At 49.3% G+C, this 17,038-nt stretch overlaps 3 protein-coding genes across 3 annotated transcripts; 1 reads left to right on the top strand and 2 right to left on the bottom strand.

Moving 5' to 3' along the window:
* Window positions 1-1,231: 1,231 nt before the first annotated feature.
* Window positions 1,232-4,298, bottom strand: aspscr1 (ASPSCR1 tether for SLC2A4, UBX domain containing; the record flags this gene model as incomplete). Its single annotated transcript, XM_062455942.1, has 5 exons — window positions 4,287-4,298; window positions 3,482-3,626; window positions 3,135-3,189; window positions 1,432-1,546; window positions 1,232-1,332 (listed from the first exon to the last, which is right to left on the bottom strand). Coding segments are annotated over exons 1-5 (428 nt in total), but the record flags the coding sequence as incomplete, so codon positions are not given.
* Window positions 4,299-4,511: 213 nt separating this feature from the next.
* On the top strand, window positions 4,512-12,018 carry notum1b (notum, palmitoleoyl-protein carboxylesterase b). The gene is made up of 11 exons (XM_062455940.1): window positions 4,512-5,231; window positions 8,242-8,294; window positions 8,965-9,060; window positions 9,324-9,384; window positions 9,703-9,761; window positions 9,923-10,025; window positions 10,140-10,331; window positions 11,002-11,099; window positions 11,244-11,391; window positions 11,499-11,546; window positions 11,667-12,018. Exons 1-11 carry the CDS (start codon window positions 4,879-4,881, stop codon window positions 12,016-12,018), a joined length of 1,563 nt encoding a protein of 520 aa, XP_062311924.1. The 5' UTR covers window positions 4,512-4,878.
* Window positions 12,019-13,048: 1,030 nt separating this feature from the next.
* tmc6b (transmembrane channel-like 6b) lies at window positions 13,049-16,861 on the bottom strand (the record flags this gene model as incomplete). The annotated part of the gene is made up of 10 exons (XM_062455939.1): window positions 13,049-13,873; window positions 14,031-14,120; window positions 14,413-14,491; window positions 14,580-14,756; window positions 14,829-14,962; window positions 15,175-15,250; window positions 15,457-15,552; window positions 15,662-15,759; window positions 15,914-16,180; window positions 16,706-16,861. Coding segments are annotated over 10 exons (1,188 nt in total), but the record flags the coding sequence as incomplete, so codon positions are not given.
* Window positions 16,862-17,038: the final 177 nt, after the last annotated feature.

The raw sequence follows: 17,038 nt of genomic DNA, 5'->3' as shown, positions 1-17,038 counted from the left end.
GATGGAGGGGGGTGGAGAGGGGAGGAGGAGAGATGGAGGGGGGTGGAGAGAGGGGAGGAGGAGAGATGGAGGGGGGTGAGAGGGGAGGAGGAGAGATGGAGGGGGGTGGAGAGAGGAGAGGAGGAGAGATGGAGGGGGGGTGGAGAGGGGAGGAGGAGAGATGGAGGGGGGGTGGAGAGAGGGGAGGAGGAGAGATGGAGGGGGGGTGGAGAGGGGACGAGAGAGATGGAGGGGGGTGGAGAGGGGACGAGGAGAGATGGAGGGGGGTGGAGAGGGGAGGAGGAGAGATGGAGGGGGTGGAGAGGGGAGGAGGAGAGATGGAGGGGGTGGAGAGAGGGAGGAGGAGAGATGGGAGGGGGGTGGAGAGGGGAGGAGGAGAGATGGAGGGGGTGGAGAGGGGAGGAGGAGAGATGGAGGGGGTTGGAGAGGGAGAGGAGAGATGGAGGGGGTGGAGAGGGAGGAGAGATGGAGGGGGGGTGGAGAGGGGAGGAGGAGAGATGGAGGGGGGGTGGAGAGATGGAGAGGGGAGGAGGAGAGATGGTGGGGGTGAGATGGAGAGGGGAGGAGAGATGGAGGGGGGGGTGGAGAGATGGAAAGAGGAGTAAAACATTTTTATTTGTCACTACCATACACTCATGTTGTATCTCCTATGATTTCAATAGTAAACAATTTTAACACACACACAAACATATGGTGTAAAACAGTGAATCAACTTCTAAGCTTAGTCCTGTGTGTGTGTCTGTGCGCACGCGTGTGTGTGTGTGTCCATATAAACAAAACGGAGTCTGAAACATATTATTGCTGTTTTGTCCATAACTGAAGATCAAAGCTCAAAACTTGTTTTTCTTTCCGCCCCAGATTTTTCCCAGATTCCGAAGCGGCGCTAACGTTCCATTCTGGGAGTTCTGGAAGCTTCCGTGGAAACAGATCCGTGGAAACAGATTAAGGAAGCAGAGTGATGTCATAATGGAGATAATGGGGGTGGCCTTCAGACAGCTGGACACACACACAGCAGATCTGGCACCTAGACAGCTGACAGTTACATCAGAGTGTGTGTGTGTGTGTGTGTGTGTGTGTGTGTGTGTGGGGGGGGGGGGGTGTTGTATCTGTTCTGCTTTGATCCAGTTCTCACTTTTCAGGACTCGTAAAATAAAAAACTTTCTCGTAATACTTTTCATTCCTGCCAGAACCACGACAAAAAAAATAGGAATGCAGACACACACACACACACCTGGTTTGAGGAAAGTGCGTGAGCAGGTCCCACAGTGTCTGTCCGCTGGAAAAGGACCCTTGCAGTCTGGACCCATCCTCCATCTGCAGGGCAATCCGCACCTGAGAACCGTGAACCATCCTGTCAAGACACTGTTGAACACACCACACACACACCATACCACCCACACACACACCTCTCTATGAGTTATTTCCACCCACCGTGCTGTCCACTCCAGACTGTTTCCGGTTACTTGGCACCACCTCCAGTTTGGCATTGTTGGGCAGGCTGGAGAACCTCCACTGCAAGGTCAGGTCCAGAACGTTCCTCTGGAACCTGGTGGAGGGGGGGGAGGGGGGAGGATGGGTAAGGCCTTTAGTGAAAACAATAGGGACTGTTTCTATACATGACAGGGTTGACACATGGTCAGGCCCATGTCCAAACAATCAAACACACGCATCTCTCTCTCTCTCAAACACACATCTCTCTCTCTCTCAAACACACATCTCTCTCTCTCTCAAACACACATCTCTCTCTCTCTCAAACACACATCTCTCTCTCTCTCAACACACATCTCTCTCTCTCTCAAACACACATCTCTCTCTCTCTCAAACACACATCTCTCTCTCTCTCAAACACACATCTCTCTCTCTCTCAAACACACATCTCTCTCTCTCTCAAACACACATCTCTCTCTCTCTCAAACACACATCTCTCTCTCTCTCAAACACACATCTCTCTCTCTCTCAAACACACATCTCTCTCTCTCTCAAACACACATCTCTCTCTCTCATCAAACACACATCTCTCTCTCTCTCAAACACACATCTCTCTCTCTCTCAAACACACATCTCTCTCTCTCTCAAACACACATCTCTCTCTCTCTCAAACACACATCTCTCTCTCTCTCAAACACACATCTCTCTCTCTCTCAAACACACATCTCTCTCTCTCTCAAACACACATCTCTCTCTCTCTCAAACACACATCTCTCTCTCTCTCTCTCAAACACACATCTCTCTCTCTCTCTCAAACACACACATCTCTCTCTCAAACACACACACCTCTCTCTCTCCCTCTCTCAAACACACACATCTCTCTCTCTCTCTCTCTCTCAAACACACACACCTCTCTCTCTCTCTCTCTCAAACACACACACCTCTCTCTCTCCCTCTCTCAAACACACACACCTCTCTCTCTCCCTCTCTCAAACACACACATATCTCTCTCTCTCTCTCTCTCTCAAACACACACACCTCTCTCTCCCCCTCTCTCAAACACACACATATCTCTCTCTCTCTCAAACACACACACCTCTCTCTCTCCCTCTCTCAAACACACACACCTCTCTCTCCCCCTCTCTCAAACACACACATATCTCTCTCTCTCTCTCTCAAACACACACACCTCTCTCTCTCCCTCTCTCAAACACACACATCTCTCTCTCTCTCTCTCTCTCTCTCTCTCTCTGTCTCTCTCTCTCTCTCTCTCTCTCTCAAACACACACACCTCTCTCTCTCCCTCTCTCAAACACACACATATCTCTCTCTCTCTCTCTCTCAAACACACACACCTCTCTCTCTCCCTCTCTCAAACACACATCTCTCTCTCTCTCTCTCTCTCTCTCTCTCTCAAACACACATCTCTCTCCCTCAAACACACATCTCTCTCTCTCTCAAACACACATATCTCTCTCTCTCCCTCAAACACACATCTCTCTCTCTCTCAAAAACAAACATCTGTCTTTCTCTCAAACATGCATTTCGTAACTTTCTGTTCGCTACTGATCTAAAGAAATCTGTATGAAGTAATGCAAGAGGGTTAGGGTTAGACTTTGTTCAAATAACGGAATAGAGAACTATTTAGCTGGCTAGGTAATCTGCCAGCTAAGTAATCATCTATTTAGGATAACGTCTCAACTCACTTTAACCCATGTTCGTCTGGGTTGAATCGTGTTTCTTGCAAACGTCTTCCAGTACCTACGAAGCGAACACAATTAAGTTGAAGTTAGCAGCTAGCTGGCCAGCCTATTATTCAATATAGGCTAAGCTGCTTCGCTAGCAACTTCATGCAGTGTGGAAAAGACACGCTAATCAATTCATGGCAGCTAGCTACACAGCATCAACACATCCAGAGAGCAAGCTACGAAAGTGGATAGTCATTGTTCAGTTGGAACGGAAAGAAGCATCCAGTTTTCCGAGCCGGAGGGAGAGAGATAGTTTCGGTTAATGTCAACTCGTAGGCCACAAACTCGTCTTTTTAAATACATACTTGTAACATAGGTGTGTTGGGCGACACTTTGACGGTTTGCCTTCTTCCATTTGGAGTCAGAACTGTCACTGCCGTGGTGCTGGCTGCCATTGCGATGTGACGTCACTATGTTTATTTGAACGAACTTTATTGACTCGTTTTCTTTCTCGAACACAGAGAGATATCGGAATTTCTCTCGGCCTATAAATGTTTACATTAAAATATTTATATATTTTAAGTCGGTGTCCATTTGTGAATTAAAATATAGACGTCTTTGCTTTTTATTGGTCATAAGGATATCTCCGAAAGGCTTCTAAAGGCTCATTTACGAAGATACAAACCTCTTTTTGGAAAGACTCTGAAAAAATGACATTCACAACACACACACACCATTCACACACCATACAAATACACAAACAAACAGTCACACCCCCCCCCCCCCCCCCCCCCCCGGGACACATCGACTCCTCGTTAACGCAGGTGAAATGATCTCGCCTCTCTGGCGGAAACGGCCGCCGTCTGAATAAACAAACATATTAAGTCCAGTTCCTTCCTCATCCCTCTCAGAGATCAGCAAGGAAACAAAACTTCAAAAAGATACTTCGACCGTCTTCCTGTTAGTTTGAACCCGGGTGGTATAGTCTGCGTGATATGCGGTGCGCCCGTCTTCCTGTTAGTTTGAACCCGGGTGGTATAGTCTGCGTGATATGCGGTGCGCCCGCGAAGGTTTCCAGTGTGCCCAATATTAAATTACCGGGGGTATGCCCGTGCTCTATTTCATACTAGACTACACCACAGTTTGACCCATCCGTGAGAGTCTGTCTACCGAGACCGGCATCTTTTAAAGCAGATGGCCTCGGTCACAAGATCAAAGGGAACGCGGCGCGTGGGCTTTATGATGAACTGGGACCGGAGGGGGCGTGCCCGACATGATTTGAGAGCGTGTGAGTACGTGTGTGTTTCTATGTGCGTGAGTGTGTGTGTGCACGCCCCAAAGTGCCAGCCCATGAAAACGGTTGGCTCTTGCGCGAGGGAATGGGGGGAAAGTTGGAATAAAATAGAATAGTCGGCCGTACGTGACACTAGAATCCCAACCCCATCAACTCGTGCACTGGAACGAAGCTAGGCGTTATTCTCAATTGATTTGTTCTATTTGTTTTCATAATGGATCACAATGAATGCACATGGCGCAAGGTAACGGCTTAAATTGGATGGGTTTTACGCAGCGTAGAATGAAGTTACCATGGAGACAGACCCAACATCCGAAATCTTGTGGTACATCTAACGAACGTTATCTCCAATAGGTAACCCCAAAAATACTTTAGAATCTGTTTTTTTGTTTGGTTTTAAAACCACCAGCCTAACTTGAACAAAACATATTTACGCACAAGGAGAATAACTGTAAAGAGACTTTTGAAATGAGCAGCCGTGAAATGGAGAGAAGGACGGGGACTCTAAATTCATTTCTCCGGTCCGCTATTCTGTTGGGGCTGCTCCAGATAGGCGCACTGGAGGCGCGGAGGCTGCGGGGCAGCCGGGCGCAGCCGCGTCCCGCGCAGCCGTCCCCGGCGTACAGGGACCGGGCAGAGGGGGCCGAGAGCTTTCCGTTAGATTTCACGGCCGTGGAGGGGAACATGGATAACTTTATGACCCAAATAAAGAACTTGGCGCAGTCGTTGTACCCGTGCTCCGCTCAGAAGCTGGATCAGGACATGAAGCTACACTTCCTGGAGAACACGTCCGTCACGTGCAACGACGGGTCACCGGCAGGGTAAGCAGCCTGTGATAGTCCTGGTCTACATTGGGTCTCGAGCCCTGTATCGTATGCTATACACTTGGCACAATGTTACTTCTGGACATAGAAAGGGAAACCGTGTCTTTCAAGATTTAGGTTTTACGCTGCATGTTTCCAAAAATGTTGCCATATGTGTGGTGCTGATAGGAACTTACACGCAGACGATAGAGTGAAGCCCCGGTGTTATTTTTTTGATGTATTCCTGCCCTCCTTGTCACTCCGGATGTGACCGAAATGGATCAAAGGACAGATCACAGGGCGTGCGCGAGGGCTACGAGCGCGCGCGCGTGCTGCACGCTTGATGTGAGAGGCGAACATGCGCCCGAGCTCCCCGACCGCGAGCTGCCTTTCATCACTGGAACTTTCGACAAAAGGAATTTGCGGAGAGAGAGGGAGGGAGAGAGAGAGAGAGAGAGAGAGAGAGAGAGAGAGAGAGAGAGGGGAGGAAGGAAGGAAGGAAGGAAGGAAGGAAGGAAGGAGGGAAGGAGAGAAAGAAAGGGAGACAGAGAGAGAGGTCACAGACAAGAATGTCTTTCATGTAACCTAGAGCGGCGGGAACTCGATTTATAGGCCCCCTTTGATGTATATTTGGTTGTATTTATTGAAGTCACACGAACCTGGGATAGAGACATCTTCTCTAAATGTTCTCTCTAGTGTTGAAAGAACAGAACTGGGGAAAAATGCCTCGGCTATATTATGATTACAGTGCGGAGGTCTATCATTCATTGTGAATGCATGGCCAGAGTTTGGGCGTCATTAGGACGCGGATAAGCCTAACGCAAAAGACCTTGAAATTGATGAGGTCACGCTGGATCAACGACAGAGGCTGTTCAGATTGATTACCGGGATGAAAGACCCGTGTGACAGTTGAAACATCCCAGGAGAGAGAGGGTCACATTCTGGCAACGGGACAGCGATCTGTTTTCGTGACCGTAACAGGTGTTTCACGGAAACGGCACGGTAGCGTCCAATGGAACAAACAGAAAGAAAAGAAAAAACATTGGAAAAATAGTTTACAGGTTTTTAGTTTTTTACTTTACCGCTATTAAGTTGGTTTGGGTTGTTACGGTTGAAGGCGATTTTCACGACATTAAACGGCGGATCCGTGAAGGGAGGAAGCAGGTGCCTGAGAGACAAGACCTTTACCTTTTAACAAATGCGCTTCCACAGGCTCTATAGAGGAACATTTCTGCATAACATTTTAGTTCCTTCTGTAGGTTTATGACCACTTAACCTCTGGTTGTATGATAGTCATTTGATAGTCAAAGATTTAATGAGAGATAAGTGAGAGGGGAGGGAGGGAGAGAAAAGGGAGGGGGGGGGAGGGAGGGAGGGACGCTTCTGGTTCATCCAAGGTCACGTATCAATGTCAAAAGATTAATTCCGTGATTAGCACGAGCGGAGAAGGAGGGAGGGACGTTCTTAACATTCCGTTACTAATTTGCACCCGTATAATTGTAGAAACCCGAAGAAGAGCTCCAAGGAATTATCCTTTCACGACTTTTTTTTAACCAGACGTTGTCAAAGACTTATCTTTTCAAAGACAAAACAACGTTCAGGGCAGACGACTGCGGCTGAGTAGGTTGGATCCGTCGCGAGCCATTGGCAATTTGTGGTTGAAGGGGAAACAACGGTTATAATTTTCCCGTTGAGATGCCAGGGAGAGCGTGCGTGACCGCAACTGCTCGTGTTCTGCGGTTTCCAGCTTGGCTTCGCTCGCTGCAGGTGTTTGAAATGTATTTAAAATGCTAGGTCTCTCTCACTGTCACACACACACACACACTTACACAGGCTCTAACAGGCAGAGAATTTCCCATCTTTCAAATCTCTCTTCCCTCATTCTCTTCCTTCTCTTATACTCCCTCTCTGCTCTCTTTCCTCCTTCACTTTCTCCCTCCTTCTCTTCACCCCCCCCCCTCTCTCTCTCTCTCTCTCTCTCTCTCTCTCTCTCTCTCTCTCTCTCTCTCTCTCTCTCTCTCTCTCTCCAGCTGCCTATGCCACACAGACAAAGTTATTTACTGTTGAGTTGAAACACATGGCTGATGCTCCACTAATAGAGACAGAGCCTAGTCCTGAACAGGAGAGGAAAGCATCGTGTGTGTGTGTGTGTGTGTGTGTGTGTGTGTGTGTGTGTGTGTGTGTTCACATCCTTCAAGGGGCAGACCGGTAGCTCATCAGATAAGTGTGTGTACCATGTAGACCGAGGCCTTACCCCTGTGGCCCGGGTTCGAATCCAGCCTGGGCCAAGGCTGCATGTCTTCCTTTTTTTTCTGCTCGCCAATAAAGCAGGAGAAACAGACCCCCCCCCCCCAAATAAATAAATAAATAAATAAAGTATTTAATTCAAACTGGCACTGTGCTAGTCACACCAATTCCGTAAGTGATCATGGCTGTTGGGGCCTTTGATATAGGCGTCCAGATCAGCCTCCTGCTGGAAAAGCTGGCAGGGAGCTGTGAAAGCACAGAACCTGTTTCCAGTCAGGATCAAAGCCTGGGCCCCAGGTTCAAGCACATGCTCTGGAGTGGCCAAACTGACTGTCTGTGTGTGTGTGTCTGTGTGTGTGTTTGTATGGGTTTGAGCGTGTGTATGGTTTCTTGTCTTTGTGTGTGTGTGTGGATGTGCCTGTGTGTTTGCGTGTGTGGGTATGTGTATTTGCGAGTGTGTGTGCGCAAGTTGTTGACATGAGAAAGCAGAGTTTTAGCCAACACAACTGTTTCCAGTCCACCGGTCCTAGTTTGTTTTTACAATCTCATTAAACTAGATGTGCTCTGCTCCAACATCAACCTGAAGAAAAACCTTTCACCTTTTTAAAAGGATAACAGCAGGCTTCTCTCTCTGTGTTGCTTTCTCTCTCTACCTCTCTTTCTCTTCCCCTCTCCCTCTCTTTCTCTCTCTCTCTTTCACACACACATGCACGCACGCACACACACACACACACACCCTCTCTGTCGCGTTAACAGTGTGTGTGTGTGTGTGTGTGTGCAGGTACTACCTGAGGGAGTCCAGGGGCAGTAAGAGATGGCTGGTGTTCCTGGAAGGTAAAAGCCACCGCCACACAGACACACATAACATGTACACACATAACATGTACACACATAACATATACACACATAACATGTACACACATAACATGTACACACATAACATATACACACATAACATGTACACACATAACATATACACACATAACATGTACACACATAACATGTACACACATAACATATACACACATAACATGTACACACATAACATGTACACACATAACATATGCACACATAACATGTACACACATAACATGTACACACATAACATGTACACACATAACATATACACCCATAACATGTACACACATAACATGTACACACATAACATATGCACACATAACATATGCACACATAACATGTACACACATAACATGTACACACATAACATGTACACACATAACATATGCACACATAACATGTACACACATAACATGTACACACATAACATGTACACACATAACATATACACACATAACATATACACACATAGATAAAAAGGTTATATATACACATAAACACAAATAGAGTAGAATAACAAAGTACACACATATACACATATAGAGGATGCTAATCATATACAAACAGAAACATATTGATTATCAAGCTCCGTCCCCAACATGGAAATGTGCATTCAATAAATAAGATATTTGTGTGTGTGTGTCAGGCGGGTGGTACTGTTTTAACAAGCTCACGTGTGATGGTCGCTATGAGACCATGAGAAGGCTCATGAGCTCCACCAAGTGGTCGCAGACCAGAACAGGTGAGTCTGCACACTCACACACACACACAAACAAACACACACACGTGTTTGAAATGCAGATTCAGTGTTTGTGTTTCAGTGTATTAGGATCAGCAGTGCCTCGCAGGTCCCTCAGAAGGAAACAGCACAGTTCAGATAAATGTTTCCTGTCTAGCTTAGTCAGCATTAGCATCTGAACACCTCTCTCTCTCTCTCTCTCTCTCTCTCTCTCTCTCTCTCTCTCTCTGTCTCTCTCTCTCTCGCCCCCCCCTCTCTCTCTGTAGGTACAGGGATCCTCTCTCCTCTGCCAGAGGAGAATCCACATTGGTGGAATGCCAACATGGTGTAAGAGCATCCGTGTCTCCAACTGTGTGTGTGTGTGTAGGGGGTGGGGTGGTGGTGGGTGGGGGTTTGTGGATGAGTGTGTGTGTTTCTCTTGGCAGAGGTGTAAAGATCTCTTTAACGCTCCTCGATGTTGATGGAGCAAATGCCTCTCTAACTGGAAACCAAGAGTGTGTGTGTGTATGTGTACTATATGTGTGTGTGTGTGTCTATGTGTTTTAATAATGCTAATGTCTAAATATTTGTAAGTTTGACATTTAACATGTATATGTTTGGCACATATGAAATGTGTGAGTGTGTAACTGCGTCTCTGTGCTCCAGGTTAATCCCATATTGCTCCAGTGATGTCTGGAGTGGAGCCACACCCAAAACAGACCAGAGTAAGTGAACACAGATCAGTTGATCCAATCTCCTGTTTTTTTATCAATGAATGATCCAATAGTTTTGACTAACAATGACAGTTTTGTACCTGTGTGTGTGTGTTTATGTGTGTGTCATGCGTGTCTGTGTGTGTTTGTCTGTGTCATGTGTGTGTGTGTAGGTGAGTATGCTTTCATGGGGTCTCTGATCATCAGGGAGGTGGTGAACAAGCTCCTGACTAAAGGTCTGGACAAAGCCAAGGTCCTGCTGCTGTCTGGGAGCAGGTAGGTGTGTGTGTGTGTGTGTGTGTGTGGGTGTGATAAAATCCCAGAACAAGCCTTCTGTCTGTTGTAAACGAGGACGTGCTCTTACCTCACCTGATCCCCCCTCCCCCCCAGTGCGGGCGGCACCGGGGTGCTGCTGAACGTGGACCGCGTGGCAGAGCAGCTGCTGCTACAGGGTTTCCCAGAGGTGAGGGTCAGGGCCCTGGTGGACTCAGGCTGGTTCCTGGACAACAAGCCCTACAGGAAGACAGCCTGCCTGGACACCATCAGCTGCGCCCCCACAGAGGCTGTGGAGAGGGGGATCAGGTGAGGGAGGGGGGATCAGGGAGGGAGGGGGGATCAGGTGAGGGAGGGGGGATCAGGGAGGGAGGGGGGATCAGGTGAGGGAGGGGGGATCAGGTGAGGGAGGGGGGATCAGGGAGGGAGGGGGGATCAGGTGAGGGAGGGGGGATCAGGGAGGGAGGGGGGATCAGGTGAGGGAGGGGGGATCAGGTGAAGGAGGGGGGATCAGGGAGGGAGGGGGGATCAGGTGAGGGAGGGGGGATCAGGTGAGGGAGGGGGGATCAGGGAGGGAGGGGGGATCAGGTGAGGGAGGGGGGATCAGGGAGGGAGGGGGGATCAGGTGAGGGAGGGGGGATCAGGTGAGGGAGGGGGGATCAGGGAGGGAGGGGGGATCAGGTGAGGGAGGGGGGATCAGGTGAGGGAGGGGGGATCAGGGAGGGAGGGGGGATCAGGTGAGGGAGGGGGGATCAGGGAGGGAGGGGGGATCAGGTGAGGGAGGGGGGATCAGGGAGGGAGGGGGGATCAGGTGAGGGAGGGGGGATCAGGGAGGGAGGATGAGGGAGGGAGGATGAGGGAGGGAGGGGTAGTGTGATGGATGGAAGGGTTGTTGGGTGATGACATACTTCCTGTTTCCTGTACAGGTACTGGGGAGGGGTGTTATTGGGTGATGACATACTTCCTGTTTCCTGTACAGGTACTGGGGAGGGGTGGTTCCTGAGGCCTGTAGACAAGTCCATAGAGGAGAGGAGTGGAACTGCTTCTTTGGATATAAAGTTTTCCCCACCATACAGAGTAAGAGAGTGTGTGTGTCAACGTCTGGTGTGTGTGTGTGTGTGTGTGCTGGGGGTCTGAAGATAGTGTTTATGTGTGCTCATATTTGTATCTGTGTGTGTATCTGTGGTGTGTATATCTCTGTGTGTGTGTGTGTGTGGGCAGGTCCAGTGTTCCTGGTCCAGTGGCTGTTTGACGAGGCCCAGCTAATGGTGGACAATGTTCACCTGGCGGGGCGCCCCCTGCTGGAGACACAGTGGAGATACATCCAGACCCTGGGGCAGCAGCTACGACACACACTCCAGGACGTGCCGTAAGACACACACACACAGAGACACACACACACTCACACAGAGACACACACACACACTCACACATAAACGGGTGTATTGATGTGTATTGATGTGTATTGATTGACAGGGCCATGTTTGTTCCTGCCTGTCTGTCTCATGAGACCATCACCAAGAGGTCAGTCTTGTTCATCTGTTTATGACCTCACAGCAGCATTATTACCTCACAGCAACATTATGACATCATAACAGGGTTATAACAATATCATACAACCATTACCCACCTCCATCTCTGCAGTCATTGGCTGGACATCCAAGTCCAAGGCACCTCCCTCCCCAGAGCCCTCCACTGCTGGGACCGCAGTCTCCACGCCAACGCCCGTGGCAACGGCAGCCATGGCAACCACCACAACAACCACCAAAAACACTCCAAGGCCCCACCCCTGAGGGGCTGTCCCATGCATTTGATTGACAGCTGTCCCTGGCCCCAATGCAACCCCACCTGCCCCTCGGTCAGGGACCAGCTGACGGGGCAGGAAGTGGGCGTGATGCAGTTCCTGAAACATCTGGGCTTCGACGTGCAGAAGGTGGCGCAGCAGCAGGGCCTGGACCCAGGGAGGCTACTGGGCATGCTCAATAACGGCAACTAGAGGGGGGGGGGGGAGGAGGAGGGGGGGAGGAGGAGGGGGGGAGGAGGAGGGAGAGGGATTAAATGTTGAAGTGGTAGAGTAGTCGTTGTCGGAACAGAATTCTGCGCAGTGGAACTGGAGATTGGAACCTGGAATGTGGAAGGCAAGTTTGAATCTCAACCGACTTTCAGTTGAGGATGTTTAGATTCGACGAACCTGAGCAGATAAACAGTCTGGCCACAACACTGGAAACAGTGAAAACCAAGACTGACATTAATCAAAACCAATCAATGTTTTTAACAGACATTACACATGGCCCAGTATGAAATTCAGTCACAGAATTCTTCAGGATGAACAGAAGATTTTACTATATATATTTAAGCTTTTTTGTTCAATTTCTTGTTTATGGTTGAGTAAATTGAGTATATTGTTTATAACGTTATAACTTTAGACTTTTCAGGTAGTTTATACCTGGAGGAAAAATACAAGATGTACATTTATGAACATGTAATTTGCTTCTCTAAGAACATCTATGAAAATACACAGATACACATGATATAGTACAAGGTATATTATACATAGAGATATATAACACTTTTGTATAATGTAGGACTTACAAACTCAAAACTCTGAGTGCCTGAGTTCTCAACTAAACAAGAGAGAGAGAGAGATGGAGAGGGTGACAAAGAGTGAAAAAAGAGATAGAAAGGGAGAGGATGTGAGAGAATAATCAAACAAGTAGCGCCATCTTCTGGCCACTCTGAGAATTACAATAGAAAATCTTAATGGAGAGTTCATTTCGGTCGCTGTGTAAAATGTAAATGTTCTCTTTCTTTTCTGGATGGATTTGCATTGTCATAACAAACAGATGAGGTCGACAAGTATTCTGAAAACCAATCTTAGTGTTCAGGTTCTGGGTTCCGCTCAATGTAACTATGGAAACGCATACATTTTGCTCTGTCATTATTTAAGTGTTAATGAAGTTTAACTAGAGATTTTTTTGTGCACAATCAACACAAGGAACGTAAATAAACACTATAGGCACACCAAGGATGAATCAAACATATTTTATTAAAAAGCACTGTGCGCGGAAACACACAGACACCACATAAAAAAATAAGCGTTAAATATGAAAACAAAAAACCTGGAGACTATTTAAATAGCTTCCCGTTCCAGTGGTCAGTTATGAGATCATTTCCAGTATACACTAACCAATCAGATTCTTCTATATTAAAAAGGTACGTTAGCATCATGGCAACAGTAGAGATGAGCTGAACACCCTGATGAAATCACCACTGTCTAAACAATAAAACATTAAAAAACATTTTCTCTGCATTAAAAAAACAGACTCTCTATTTGTTCACAGTATAAAAGTGCTAGTATTAATCAAGAAAGATGCCAGAAAAACTAGTTTGTACAGTTTGAGGGGGAAGGCATTATCTATTTCCTCTGGATTCCCACAGAGCAAAAAAATAAAGATTCCTTTTTTCTTTTTCTTTTTTACTAAAAAGGCAGCAGTTTCTGGGTTCCAGTTAAACTCCCACGTGTCCAGAGACAAAACTGTCTGCTAACAGATACATCTTTGCACTTCCTGTTTACACTACGACTCCTCCAGACACAGGCATGCCTCTCATGCACGGCTCTACATGTCCAAGGGTTTCCTATTCAGAGTACGTAGTCTGGCCGGCCGGGTCAGAACAGTCTGGCCCGCCGGGTCAGAACAGTCTGGCCCGCCGGGTCAGAACAGTCTGGCCCGCCGGGTCAGAACAGTCTCCTTCCAGCCTCTAGGTCAGAACAGTCTCCTTCCAGCCTCCAGGTCAGAACAGTCTCCTTCCAGCCTCCGGGTCGTCGGTGTAGGGGCCTAACAGTTGGAGTCCTGGAGAGGGTTATTAAATTGTGAAATTGGGAGATGGGACTGATCAAAGAAACACACACATAGGCACGGAAGCATGCGTGCGGCCACACACACACAGAGACACACACACACAGAGACATACACACACAGAGACACACACACAGAGACACACACACACCTGACTGGTGAGTTTCTGAGCAGAGTGGGGGCGTTTCTGTTCGTGGACGGTCTGAAGACGAGTGATCAGGAACTTCTTATCCTCTCCTTCCTGGAGAGAGAGAGGGGGGGGCGAGAGAGAGAGGGGGGCGAGAGAGGGGAGAGATGTATAGTTGGTGTCTAGGGTAACCCGTAGAGTGTTCTAGAGTGTTGAGTCAGGAGTGTTCTAGAGTGTTGAGTCGGGAGTGTTCTAGAGTGTTGAGTCAGGAGTGTTCTAGAGTGTTGAGTCGGGAGTGTTCTAGAGTGTTGAGTCGGGAGTGTTCTAGAGTGTTGAGTCAGGAGTGTTCTAGAGTGTTGAGTCAGGAGTGTTCTAGAGTGTTGAGTGTTTGTGTGTTGAGTCCTACGTTCTCTATCTGCTCCTGCAGCAGGCTGATGATCTTCCTCTGTCCGTCCAGCACCTGGGTGTGGAAGTAGATGACTATCCTGGAGGAGAGGAGGGGAGCAGGTGTGAGTGTGTGCATGTGAGGTTGTGTGTGTCGATATGATGTGTGTGTGTGTGGCCTCCACTCACAGGAAGATGAGGGCGGCCAGGAAGATGAAGAGGGGGTTCTCCACCAGGTAGGTGTAGGCCCACACCAGCCAGGACAGTTTGGGGTTCCCAGCCTCCAGCTGCAGCACCCAGCGCTTCCCGCTCTGGAACATGGTGGCCAGGCCCCGGAACGGGCCGCAGTGCGCCGACGGCTCGATACTGAGAGGGGGGGGGGGGGTTAGAGGTGTGTGTGTGGGTAAAGGTGTGTGTGTGTGTCAGACACAGCCCTACCTCCACATGGTGTAGGTGACGGACACGGCCGCGCCCAGGAAGGACGGGAAGCAGAGCAGCGTGATGAAGATGGTAGTCATCTGACTGGCCCGGTATGGCTTCCTGGGGGCCTGGCAGTTCAGCATCAGACTGGTCTGGGGGACGGGGGCGGGGTTAGGGGCGGGGTTAGGGGCGGGGTTAGGGGCGCTGGATTCTAGTCATGGTTATTACAGCTATGATTGAGGTTGTGATCATGGTGTTGCCATGGTTGAGACTGTCATGGTTGTGGTCATGGTTCTCATGGTTGTCATGGTGAGTTCATGGTTGTCATGGTGAGTGAGTGGTTGTCATGGTGAGTGAGGGGTACCTTCTTCATGTAGAAGAGAAGGAGCAGCTTGATGACCTGGAGAGCAGGGAGCAGGGGGGTGAACAGCACCCCCAACCTGACCCACACACACACACACACACACACACACACACACACACACACACACACACACACACACACACACACACACACACACACACACACACACACACACACACACACACACACACACACACACACACACACACATTTTATTCACAAGGAAGGGAACTTGAATCTGAGAGCTGTGTGAGTGTGTGTGAGTGTGTGTGTGTTTCCTACCAGGCCAGGGTTTGTCCATAGATGAGTTCTAGAACATTCCGGGCTATATCAAACACGGGCTTCCTCCTCCTCTTCAGAACCTTCTCAGAGAACAACCTGCAGAGGGAGAGGGGGGAGAGAAGGAGAACATGTAATATGCAGAGGTAGAGAGAGACAGACAGGTAGAGAGAGAAAGAGACAGCCAGGTAGAGAGAGAGACAGGTACCTCCAGAGGAACTCTCCAAACAAGGTGTCCAGGATGGTGAAGATGAAGTCCATCAGGAGGAAGCGGTACAACTCCTGACCTACAAAACTCTCCCAGCACTGAACACACACACATACACACACACGCACGTTAACACTGGAGATACACATACTACAATGTGGAGACAGAAAACTGGAGTGTTGGGACAGACCAGACTCAAACACTAGAACAGTCCTAGAACCCTAGGGGCAGTAGGACCCGGGGGCCGCTCACCTGCAGGCGTACACTGTGCGGGTTGGCTGCTATCCTGCCCAGCCAGTGGTAACACAGCACTCCCAACACACTGGCCTTCAGCATCAGGTTCCTGCCGATGGCCACGTAGGTGCGCACGCTGGGCGAGTCGTACTCCTCCATCCAGGCGGCAGCGTTGAAGAGGCCAGGGAGCAGCAGGTTGATGACGGACACCACCACAGGAAGAGCTAGCAGGCTGGCCTCCTTCAGCAGAGGGTTACTGCTGTGCTGGGCTCTGTACTGGAGGTCCTGGGGGGGGGGAGAAGGAGAGGGGAGAGGTCAGAGGGGTGAGGAGAGAGGGAGGTGAGGAGGGATGGAGAGACAGATACACACACACCTCAGACACACACACACATACACACCTCACACACCTCAGACACACACACACACAAACCTCAAACACACACACACCTCACACACCTCAGACACACACACACACACACACACACCTCACAAACACCTCACACACCTCAGACACACACACACACACACACCTCAGACACACACACACACACCTCACACACCTCAGACACCTCAGACACACACACACACCTCACACACCTCAGACACACGAACACCTCAGACACACACACACACCTCAGACACACACACATACACACCTCAGACACCCACACACCTCAGACACACACACACACCTCAGACACACACACATACACACCTCAGACACCCACACACCTCAGACACACACACACACCTCAGACACACACACATACACACCTCAGACACCCACACACCTCAGACACACACACACACCTTGTGCATGTACTCAGAGAAGTAGTAGACAGCCAGGGCGCAGGCCACGGTGCTGCCGGTGCAGATGGCCCAGGCCAGGCTGTGGACAGTCAGTCTCCACAGCCTCTGAGCCCAGGAACGCTGCTCCTGCCCCCGGCCCAGCTCCGCTAGCAGCTCCTGGGGAGGGGGGGGGGGGGATAGGAGGAGAGGGAGGGTGGAAGGGAGGGAGAGGAGGAGGAGAGGAGAGAGGGAGGGTGGAAGGGAGGGAGGGATGGATAGGAGGAGAGGAAGGGTGGAAGGGAGGGAGGGATAGGAGGAGAGGGAGGGTGGAAGGGAGGGAGGGAGAGAGGGATA

This window comes from Osmerus eperlanus, unplaced genomic scaffold (assembly GCF_963692335.1).
Source record: "Osmerus eperlanus unplaced genomic scaffold, fOsmEpe2.1 SCAFFOLD_636, whole genome shotgun sequence".
Classification (NCBI taxonomy): Eukaryota; Metazoa; Chordata; class Actinopteri; order Osmeriformes; family Osmeridae; genus Osmerus; species Osmerus eperlanus.
The sequence above is the reverse complement of the archived record's forward strand: the minus strand, read 5'-3'. Positions and strand labels throughout refer to the sequence as shown.